Raw genomic sequence first — 12,323 nt, 5'->3', positions numbered from 1 at the left:
AGTCCTGTTTTGTCAGACCCCCAGTATTGTGGCATCTCTCCCCTTCTGCTTGTTTGTAAATTGCATTTGTTATGTATTCCCTGCTGTCAGTGATCCGGAGGAGAAATTGGATTTCATGTTGGATCGTTAGTGTTGGCTGTGGTTTGCTGTAGTTTGAGTTGGTCAGGGTCCCTCCATCCAGCTTGCTGCAATTGGATATTCAACTCAGTCTTTCTCAGATGGATGAGCGTGCAAAGGAGAACGACATTTTGGCCTCTTTGCTGATTATTTACATTCTCCTCCTTCCTGTGTTCCCAACAGGTACTTCTTCATCGCCTCAATCAGTATGCTGTGTCTAAAATTGATAAGAATATCACAGAGGAGACTGTTAAGGTGAGTTTTGGACACACTATTGGGTTTTAGGGGCACATTCAAGCCTCAAAATGAATATTTATTACAGGAATAGTTCACTAAACAATGAAAATGGTTATTTACCTACTTATATGTGACCCTTGACCACAAAACCAGTCACATGGGTCATTTTTTTTAATTGAGATGTGTATACATCATCTGAAGGCTGAATAAATAAGCTTTCCATTGATCTATGGCCGAGATACAACTATATGAAAATCTGGAATCTGAGGGTGCAAAGAAATCTAAACATTAAAAACCTTTAAAATTGTCCATTGATGTTCGCGATTGTGCAGCATTATCTCACAAAAAATAATTGTTTTATATATTTACGGTAAGAAATTGACTAAATATCTTCATGGAACATGATCTTTACTTAATATCCTAATGATTTTTGGCATAAAAGAAAAATTGATAATTTTGACCCATACAATGTATTGCCGGCTATTGCCACAAATATACCCGTGCTACTTGTGACTGGTTTTGTGATTCAGGGTCACATATGTCATTCCATGACATGCCGGTTGACTTTTTTTAATTCCATGAAATACAAAAAGAGATATTTAGTAATATACCCAGGCTGCACTTTTCCATTCCATGAACGCAAATGAGCGTCAAAAATGACAAACAAGCAGCAGTGTTGTTATTTTTCACTAAATTAGTTTTTGGCAAATGAAATAAAAGTAAAATAAAATATAAATATTAAATAAGATTAGATGTCACATTTCCCCCTCTGTTTATGTTCCTGGACTCTTATTTTGAATTGTATTTCTATTCCATTGTTTCTGGTTTCATTTCTCTTGCGTTTATTCTGTTCCATGGTCCCTAATTTGTTTGATCCCTAATTACCCTCACCTGATCCTTTGTTATCCCTTTACACAGGGGGTTTCAGTTGTCATTTGTTGGTCATTGTCTTCACATGTCTTTTTATGTCTGTGACGCTGTTGGGTTTGGTGTTCCTCTTCATCTTCATCTTCTTTATTTATTTAATAAAATGACTGCTTGCAAATAGATCCTTGCCTACTCTACTCTCCTCCGGACCGAATCGTGGCAATATATGTGTAGAGTGCTAATTCAATAAATAAAAGCTATAATTTAATAAAAGCTAAATTATAAAACTAAAACATTATACAAGTAGGCTGATTGTAAATAACACTGCACAACACGTTTGCACTATATTGTAAGTCATACGATAGTTTTGTGTGAGGAACAGACCATAGTTTAAGTTGTTATAGGTTCCCGTAGTTCTGAGGCTCGACATCAGTGTTAAACGTCATAGTTGTCTCATCTCTCGTGATGAGTCATTCTGTGCCAGACATGAGGGTGAGTAAACTGACAAAATTAGCATATTTATGATTATGCTAAATTTGAACTATTTCTTTAAACAATACATTTTCAGCCTGGTTGGTGGTGCGTGACAGTAAACATTCTGCATTCTCAGATGGGAATTCTGCTGAGGGAAAGTGAGTGCTTGAACACTCAGTCATGTAAACAGGCTCAGACTGCTGTTTGCATGTTTTAGAGCATGTCTGAACATACAGTACCTGTTTGAGGATGTGTGTGCGGGATACTCACTGACCAGGGGTCATTCAGAGGTCAGATATTGAATATATGAACTATACAGCAACACACTGCTGACTCGTCTTCACATTCAGTGGTTTATAAATACTTAAGAGACATTTAAAGTTGTCTTAATGTGATTAGGTATTATTAGGTATAAAATATCAAGAAAAAATGTTTTGTGCTGCATTTCTTAGTTTGATATTTTTAATCTGAAAAAACAAAAACAAAACTATATATATATATATATATATATATATATATATATATATATATATATATATATATATATATATATATATATATATATATATATATATATATATTAATGAGAGTGCCACTGTTACAGCCACTTCCAGACCTTCCCTTTTTTTTTTTTTTAAATTGCATTGTTGGTTTTCCAGATCCAGACAATGTCCCTTTGACTCCCTCAGTCAAAGTCAATGTTTCCATGCGTTCACCCCACAGGTGCTGTTTTCTAACCTGGAAGAGATCCTGTCTGTGCACAGGGACTTCCTGTCCATGGTCGAAGAGCTTCTGCAGCCTGACCCCAACCCGTATCATGAAGTGGGCCGCTGCTTCCTGCACTTTGTGAGTCTCTGTCTACCACTCTCTCTTTTTCTCACCGTATTACACACATCCCTGCAGAAAAAAACTCCCACTTGGTTTAAGCTTGTCTTAGCTGGTTTAAGCTGGTCTCCAAGCCTGACCAGCTGGAAAGTGCCCCAAACTCCTTTAAAACCAGCCAACAGACCAGCCTGAGACAATCAAACCAGCTTAGGCTGCTTAAAGAGATTTTTTTCTACTATAGGACGCTGTCTATATATAGGGGTCAGTTTGGGGTCATTCATTATTTTTAAAGAAATGAATACTATTCAGCAAGGATGCATTACGTTTATCAAAAGTGACAGTAAAACACTGGATTTGTATTTCATATGCTATTAATTAAATATTCCTGAAAAAAATGATCATTTGATTAAGAAAAAAGTAGCCTTGGTGGTGAGCATAAGTATAACCCCCTCACAAAAATATTAAAATCTTATAAGACACCCAACGTATTTATATTATATAAAAGATAAACTGAAACTGAAAACTTTTATACTTTTACTAAATATATATAGATAGATAGATAGATAGATAGATAGATAGATAGATACATACATACATACATACATACATACATACATACATACATACATACATACATACATACATAGATAGATACATAGATAAATAGAGATAAAACTTTTTTTATGAGCAACGAAAGTATAAATAACTGGGACTTCACATTTGCCTTCCTGTTTCATTGAGAATAACTTGCATATTTGAGTCAAAAAGTTGGCTTTATAGATTTATAGTAGGAAGAGCACTGCAGTTTTTTTTTTTTTTTTTTTTCCTCGAGTGAGATGCTGTTTTGTGGTTTTGGGATGAGGCATTACTTTGTTGCGTTAGCATTCGATCCGTCAGTCTTCCGTCTGCCCCTAGGCAAAACCTCAGAGACGCTGGATTTCTGAAGGGCATGAGGAGTGAAATCTCAGAATAAGCTCTTAGTTTGAGTGTTTTTGTGTCTGTGTATCTCCTCAGAGAGGAAGGTTTCAGATTTACGACGAGTACTGTGGGAACCACGAGAAAGCCCAGAGGCTTCTGCTGGAGCTCAATAAGATCAGGACAGTACGCACGCTTCTGCTGGTAAGACACTTGTTGATATATATATATATATATGTAATATATATATATTAAATATGGCTACAGTTTATTACGATGGTCCACTTTAGACATTATTCTAACTATAAATAACTTGTCAACTACATGTCAACTAATTCTATAATATTAGAATATTAGAAGACTGTAGTGGATTGTTAGGTTTTAGAGTTTGGATTAAAGTACTTTAGAATAATATGGAATATCTGTTGGGGAGCATCAAAATAAAGTGTTAGCAGATATTAAGTAGACAGTATAATTCAGTATTAATACTCTAATGACAGTTAGTTCACATGTACAGTACTGTAGTTGCAAAGTTACTTGTAGTTAGTAGAATGTCTAAAGTGGACCATTAAAATAAAGTGTTACCAAAAATATTTATAAATTTGTTGCCATAGTTCTCACTCTGAAAGGTTGCACTAGGTTTTTCAGTACTTGATTTGTAATGTTTAAAGATTATTTAATTTAATTTTACCACCATTGTTGTTATGTCACCTTTGTTGAATTGTTTTATCCTGAGTGTTGACATCTGTGCATGTCAAGTGTGCAAACCCTGTTTAGAAGTCTCTCTCTTTCACACTCAAACACATTCACACTAGAAATGCTCATAATCCTAACCACTGTCAAACCTTTCTTCATTTGCATTAATACACATGATAAAAATTCATGTTTTTGTTGGACACATTCCTATGGCTGTCCCAGGACGGTGAGCTCATTAATGGGCTTTGTAATGGGCAGGACCGGGCCAAGGTCAGGTCTAACACTGAGGGGCCAGTGGCATGTGTGTGTAATACTATATCTTATGACCTCCTTCAATACATGGGAGCTCCTTGGAGAGTCTGACACGAATTCATTTCCTCCGGCCGAGCTTACAGAACTGTCCTTCAACTCTCTGTCTTTGTAATGTAATGCAAGAAAGCACTGACCCCTCTATAACACTAAAATACATACATTAAAAGACAAGCTGCTCACTTGAAGCTTTATGTCATTGGTTACATCATGTGGATTTATTTAAGAAATGTAAAAACGTGTGTATATTTTAACATTTATTCCAGTGCAATTGATAGTCCTATATAGGCTTCTATTGTAAGTGCATTCCTCTAAAGATGGATGATTTTATAAAGGTAATTAAATATATTGTTTTTAAAGTTCTTTATGCTCTTAATGGTTGTTTGCTATGTTTTTATATTAAGGTGTTAAGATAAAAAACAGAAATATAAACTGATGTTCTCAGCAGTAAAGGATATTGTTGGTAATCTATACGGTGGGATTGCGAGCGCTCTTAGATTTACTGCTTCCTAAGTCTTTGAACTTGTGCTGTGGGAGCTATACGGTCGTAATTGAATTTGATTTGATTGCAGTTTTATAGCCGTGACCTTAAGGGAAACGTGCCATTCTATCATCCCTCTGAGACTCAAGTTCAAGTATAAAGTGTTAGTAAAGACTGCACAGATTTTCTTTTATTTTCTGACTTCTTCTTTTTTGTCTCTTAAGAACTGCATGTTGTTGGGCGGCAGGAAGAACACAGAGGTTCCTTTGGAGGTCTACCTGGTTGCACCCATCCAGAGGATCTGTAAATACCCATTACTCCTGAGAGTGAGTACAAATTATGTAAATGTAGACATGTCAAACAATAGTATACTACATTGTAACATGACCTCATCATTTTGCATTAAATAATCAGTAATTAATTATCAGTTTATATATACGGTATATACAGTGCAATGCATAAGTGAATACACCCATGCTAAAGTTGACTAAAAAGAGGAATAAAAAATCATATTTTGGAAATTGAACTTAATGCCTTAATTTAAAAAATTAGGAAAAATCCAACCTTTAAGGACACCAATTTTCTTTGTGAATGAATAATGTATCGTAAATAAATAAATGTTCTTCCTTAAAATACATGGTGCATAAGTGAGTACACCCCTATGTTAAATTCCCATAGAGGCAGGCAGATTTTTATTTTTAAGTATTTTTTTTTATTTATTTTTTAGGATACTATGCATCCTGATAAAGTTCCCTTGGCCTTTGGAATTAAAATAGCCCCACATCATCACATAGCCTTCACCATACCTAGAGATTGGCATGGTTTTATTTCAGTTAGCCTAATAGCTAGTTTGATTTGCATTGAGAGATGATCTTATGGAAAGTACCCCATGCCAATCTCTAGGTATGGTGAAGGCTATGTGATGATGTGGGGCTATTTTAATTCTAAAGGCCAAGGGAACTTTATCAGGATGTATAGTTTCCTAAAAAAAAATATAAAAAAATACTTAAAAATAAAAATCTGCCTGCCTCTATGGGAATTTAACATAGGGGTGTACTCACTTATGCACCATGTATTTTAAGGAAGAACATTTATTTATTTACGATACATTATTCATTCACAAAGAAAATTGGTGTCCTTAAAGGTTGGATTTTTCCTAATTTTTTTAATTAAGGCATTAAGTTCAATTTCCAAAATATGATTTTTTATTCCTCTTTTTAGTCAACTTTAGCATGGGTGTATTCACTTATGCATTGCACTGTATATACAGTACTGTGCAAAAGTCTTAGGCATGTTAATACCCCCCCCCCCCCACCCACTCCCAAAAAAATGGTTTTAAGTCAGTTATATCTTTTGCTGTAGTGTGTCTGTAGGAAATATCAGTTTACATTTCCAAACATTCTTTTTGCCATTAATTGTAATAATCCAGTGAGATTTCTGTATGCACAAGGAATCTGACAACAGCCAGGATGATCTGATCTCACCATCATCGAGTCCGTCTGTGATTACATGAAGAGATGAATTAACATGAATTAACATGCCTAAGACTTTTGCACTGTACTGTATATATATATATATATATATATATATATATATATATATATATATATATAAAGTTCTGATAGTTTGTCACACTTGAAATTAAAGGGCAACATTGCATAGTGGGATACTGTATTCTATAAAAGTCAATAATTTGGGTTATTCTTTGTATGCAGAAAATTGCATATTGTGTGCTGCTTACTGCTGAAATAGTATGTGTAGTATGCTGCTTCAAACATGCCAGCATGTTCTACTGTCATATTGTGACCTTTTTACCTTGAATGTTACACCCAATTGCTTGAAAGTTTAATTTAACCAGTTTTTTATTTTAATTTTTTATTAATGTGGCCCTATTTTGCTATTTTAAAGGTTCCTAATTTTGTATTGGGCAATATGTTTACATGCATCCAAGGTCAAAAAGCATTTTAATGTTCAAATATACATTATAAATATAAATGTTCGGTCTCTAAACTCCTCCTTTCCTCGAGCCTACTCTGCTCTGATTGGTCAGATGGCCCAGTCTGTTGTGATTGGTTTAGAACTTACAGCACGAGTTGGAAACAAAATACCAATTACCAAAATATCTGAAATATCTGAATTTCAGCTTCCTTAGCAATATACAGTGATACGAACAGTAATGATGCCGTCGGTTTTACCGTATCGTTTTGAGCCTGATTCCTCATGCTTTTGAAGTGCATGGAAAGTGGATTTGCTTTCGCAGCACAGAAAACAGTGTCTTCTCCACTACATGTTGACTACACAAACCAAACTCGTCCAGTCCTCAGCTACAACTAGTGTTTAAGAGCGGGTCAAAGTAGATGTTTTTCATGGGCAGCCAATGAAGACCATAGCAAATGAAAATTAGTTACAAACCTACATTGGTTTGTCCAGGAAGACTGGAATTACCGATGACTAATTTCATGCAGTTCATAGACATATGCTATGAACACCGGTCACCATAGACAATAACTCTATTTATAAAACTTTGCAGAACCTTTACATTCACAAAGAGCTGTATTACACACTGCATTCATGAAAGGTCATATCCGAAAAAGCATAATAGTGGCACAAGTCAGAGTGTTACAAATTGTATTGTACATTTACATGGAAAATCAACAACGATTTTAAAAGCCATTATTCTGAGTTTCATCTATTGCCAGGCTCATTGTTAATGTTTCATGGCTGTTCTTGAACCCAAAACACTGAAATTTAAATGGTTTACTGTAAACACCCACAAGCGCTAGTTCACATAATAAGACCGTAATTTCTAGCATAATTTCTTCACTGAGCTTCTCACAGTCAGAGTCACCGCGGCCCCTCTCGCTAAATACCAGCGATTGGCATCTGTGGTTACTTCGATATCTTAGACTTGTAAATGTGAGCGACAGAATTAAACTGATGAGGCAGAACCCTTGTGTTTAGACTTGGTTTAGAGATTAGCATCTTCCCCAGCAGATCCTGTCTTGCAGTAGCGACATTATTGAACATACTATAAACACAATTTTAGTCCGAATTCTTCAGAAAACATAACCACTAGCTTTGATAATTCCATCTGTGTTAAGCTTTGTTTCAAAGTTAAGTTCACTTCATAATGTTCCATGATATGGTCATGTTTTGTTGTAATTTTACCACTTTACATTTTATGTAATGCTTTATGTTTGTGTTTTCTGTGGATGTTTAGGAGCTTCTGAAAAGAACCCCAAAGAAACACAATGACTACTTGATGGTGCAAGAGTCGCTGCAGGTGATGAAAGCTGTTTGCTCCAGTATCAATGAGGCCAAAAGGCAGATGGAGAAACTGGAGGTGCTGGAAGAGTGGCAGTCTCATATTGAGGGCTGGGAGGTACACACACACACACACGCACACACACACACTCACGCAGTGGCGGCTGGTGGGTTTTAAAATAGAGGAAGCACACAAAATTTTAGTGGTCGGATTTTTAACTGCTTTAAAATGTTTTTTTGTGTCACTTATAGACAGAATATTTAGAGAAAATGACACACACATCACAACAATATAAATATAAGTTCACATACCTAGTTCTATAGCCTATCACTTAATGTCCATAATAATAGAGCGCTTTCTGACGTTTAGGGAAGCTGATTGCTGTAGCCTATATCCAACTTAGGCATGGGCACCATTTTTAATTTGTAGTGTTGTTTGAATGGTAGTTTAGTAAATTTGTTTGATCAAATATTCAATATCTCTACTCTCCATAGTTAGCAGTAGCAGTTCAAACTAATATCTCGTAATTTACATCTCGTCGATGATTGGTTGATATACCAAGGAAGGCTAGCCTCCTCTGCATGTTATTTTTCTCAACTCTCCTAATCGCTGAAAATGAAATACTCTATGGTGATTGGCTTTTTTTTTTTTTTTTACCAACGGAGGCACAAGTCTCCGGCTATGGATTTGCCTCCCCTCAAACTCGCGTTTCACACATTCGGCACATTCGGGACATTCAGGGAAGCATTCAGTGAAATTTTAACCAAGAAATACATACATTCACAGCCACTGCACTCATGCTGGGTTTCCATGTTTTATGGGGTCTTTCCATAGACTTAATGGTTTTTATATTCTATCCACCTACACCAGGGTTCACCAATCTCGGTCCTGGAGGGCCGCTGTCCTGCAGAGTTTAGCTCCAACCAGCTCCAACACACCTGTTTGAAAGTTTCTAGTATACCTAGTGAGACCTTGATTAACTGGTTCAGGTGTGTTTAATTGGGGTTGGAGCTAAACTCTGCAGGACAGCGGCCCTCCAGGACCGAGATTGGTGAACCCTGACCTACACTAACCCTATCCCTAAACCTACCCATCACACAAAACCTTCTACTATTTTAGATTTTCAAAAAAGATCATTCTGTATGATTTATAAGCTTGTTTCCTCATGGGGACCAAAATTTGGACATTTGGTCTCCCATTGAACTCTATTGGTGCTTACTAAGACAAACTTAGGGATTTGAACAAACCCTTAACCCTAAAGTATAAGGGTTCGGCATGTAACATCCTGCAAAGTTTGAGTTTCGGGCAAGAAAGATACCTTACAGCTTGTGGCTTGTTTAGGAGACATGCGGTTTAAATTTTCAAACTTATGATTTCCCTTGATGGACACTGAAATGTTCAAAAAACCCATTGATTTTCTCTGTATACTTTTAAACAGTAGTGTAAACTCCTTCACCTGAGTTAGTTTGACGTCAGAAGATACAGTGAGAGGCGCCATCACTAACCCCCAAAACTCCATTCTTGTCAGTGCTTTTGATGTAAACGATTGAAACCCTAAAATACTAAGTCCTAATTGAACTTCATGCTTTTGTTCGTCTTTTCTTTCAGCCTCTGTGCAACCTCTCCCTCCACCCACCAGCTCAGATGAGTGCTCTTTAGACTATGCCAGCACTGTCTGCTCTTTGCATCAATGCCTTTAATTAGACCCACTTTGTACGGTAGCGGCCGCTTGACCATAGCACGAGATTAACTCTGCCATTATTCATATTCAGATGGCTGATTAGAGCTGAAATACTTTCACAAGTGCTCTATAAACTAACCACAAACTATATCCAACATGCAGACTTGTTCTACCCCCCCCATCACATCATTTTGCATGCAACACGTGACCCATCAAATAACCAGCAGGTATCGTCGAATCCAGTTCGAAACTCATTTATCCTCCAGACTTCCCCCTTAATAACGTGTGACTGGGCATGCGGCTGCCGGCCAAGTGTAACAATAGCGGTGATTGTGTGGGCAGTGTGGGTTCTGTGCTTGGGGTTTATGTAACAGACCCGTCCAGTGAGGTTTTAAGTGAACGGGGAGCTGGGTGTTTTGGGAGAAAGATAGAAAGAGGTGAAATAAAAGACACAGACATGGTGAACTCACACTGATTAGGACATACAAGTTGACGAGGACATGAATTAATTTAGTCAATAGAATGACTACAAGGATAGTTCAAAGAAAAAAAAAATGAAAATGAAAACACCCATATTACTTTTCTCTTCCGTAGAAGACAAAATGAGAAGTTTAGCACAATGTTTACATTAATAATTTATATTATTAATATGTATTTAAATATGCACTACAATTTATTCAGAAATAATGCATACAATTGATAAATGGCAGACTTAAAAGTTAAGAATTTACACTGTTAAAAAAGGTTTCTGAACTTTTTAATCAAAGAATCCTGCAAAAAAGTATTACGGTTTCTACAAAAATATTAAGCAGCGCAATTGTTTTCATCATTGGTAATAACTGAAAAAAGTTTCTTGAGGACCAAATCTGCATATTAGAATGATTTCTGAAGGATCATGTGAAAATTCAGCTTTGGCCTCACAGGAATAGCTGGAATTTCAAATATTTTCAAATAGAAAACAGCTTTAAATATTTTAAATTGTAATAATATTTCACAGCATTACTGTTTTTAATACATTTTTGATCAAATATATGTATCCTGGGTACACCTAAGATATTTCTTACAAAAAAGTAAAAAACCTTACTCACCCAAAACTTGAATTTTTGCTTATTAGTCTGTTTTGCATATGCACATGTTTTACTTTTGGCATCGTGGATGTCAATCCTGGTGACATACTTGAATGAGATTTGAGAACTGCGGCATTTTAATAATAGACTTAAATGCGTGTTTTAAAAATTTTTTTTACTAGTGCATGAACACTTGGAATAAAGTCGGATAGTCTACTTTTACAGTACTTTTAGGGTGTTTTCTTTGTCATTTTTGGAGCTTGAAAGGCCTTGGGCACCATTCAATTTCATTGTATGCTTAATTTATATTTTTTAATATTTTGTGTGAACAATCCCTTATTTATTTATTTGGGGTGAATTCAGGTTGATTGGGACACTGCCATTGAGATGACGAGACAATGGGAAAATTGTCTCAATCAACCTGAATTCACCCTATTTACTTTTAAGACTTCAACAGAGTCTAAAAGTCTGGGTTTTGTGAGTGTGTGTGGTGTTGCTAATGGCGTTTTTGTGTTGATGAGATGCTGCAGTAGATGTGAGTCATTTTATCATGGTGGCACTAGACTGAGTTAACGGTTGCGGTCAGTGTGTTAACCACAAAGGACTCTTTGCTTAGTGTTCAGTTGAACTGTCTCACGTACAACTTCCTGTATCACTGGGATACGGTATGAATACTTCACAACATGCTTTAGATCTATTTTTGAGCATATTTTGCAGATGGCGATACAGAAGACTGTGTTTATGCTTACATCCTTTGAGTCTGTTTACCCATCTGCTCCATGAGTCACTGAGCCGTCACGTATTCAAGAATTCATGTAATGTATTTGTAAGCAATCATAATAAGTTCAAGTCTCACATGTTTAGAGATTAAACCGCAATGGCCGCAACTATTTTTAAACCAATTAGTGGACTTTTGCATTTGATCCCGACAGCCTTGCATATGTAGTTGTGTTTTAAGAAAAAAATTTGCAAAACAAAGACCATGTTGTTTTAGCATTCAGGGTGCGTGTTGAAATGATCTTAGCCAGGTTTCTCTGTCCACATCAACCATTGTAAAAACACACCGCAGAATGAAAAACAGGCGGTCAGATTTTTATGAGGGAAATATAGTGGAATGTTTTAAAAAGACAAACATGGGTTTTGAAACTGAAATTTGTTTTAAGATCTGCAATTTCTGCAAGATTGTTTCTGTCTGCAACACATATCTGAGCAGTCACACCCTTCTGGTAGGCGAGAAATTATATACATTTGGTCTGTGTGGCCAGAGCTGTCACCATAAGTTTCACAGAGGATGGCAATGAATATTACGGGGAAATTTCTGTGCACCATTTAGTGGTACTCACTGTTCTGAGTGCAGTGACTCTTCCAAAACCGCTTTTATGAAGTTTA

At 36.2% G+C, this 12,323-nt stretch overlaps 1 protein-coding gene across 1 annotated transcript in view; it reads left to right on the top strand.

The window, feature by feature from the left end:
- The window catches only part of prex2 (phosphatidylinositol-3,4,5-trisphosphate-dependent Rac exchange factor 2), a 127,218-nt gene that overhangs the window by 23,713 nt on the left and 91,182 nt on the right, over nt 1–12,323 (top strand). The window contains exons 2-6 of the mRNA XM_079863295.1: nt 301–372; nt 2,419–2,541; nt 3,535–3,639; nt 5,146–5,247; nt 8,142–8,303. Of these exons, the coding sequence (XP_079719421.1) occupies nt 301–372; nt 2,419–2,541; nt 3,535–3,639; nt 5,146–5,247; nt 8,142–8,303 (564 nt within the window). The remainder of the gene's footprint in view (nt 1–300; nt 373–2,418; nt 2,542–3,534; nt 3,640–5,145; nt 5,248–8,141; nt 8,304–12,323) is intronic.

The sequence above is a fragment of the Squalius cephalus genome, assembly GCF_949319135.1.
Source record: "Squalius cephalus genome assembly, chromosome: 25".
Classification (NCBI taxonomy): Eukaryota; Metazoa; Chordata; class Actinopteri; order Cypriniformes; family Leuciscidae; genus Squalius; species Squalius cephalus.
The sequence above is the reverse complement of the archived record's forward strand: the minus strand, read 5'-3'. Positions and strand labels throughout refer to the sequence as shown.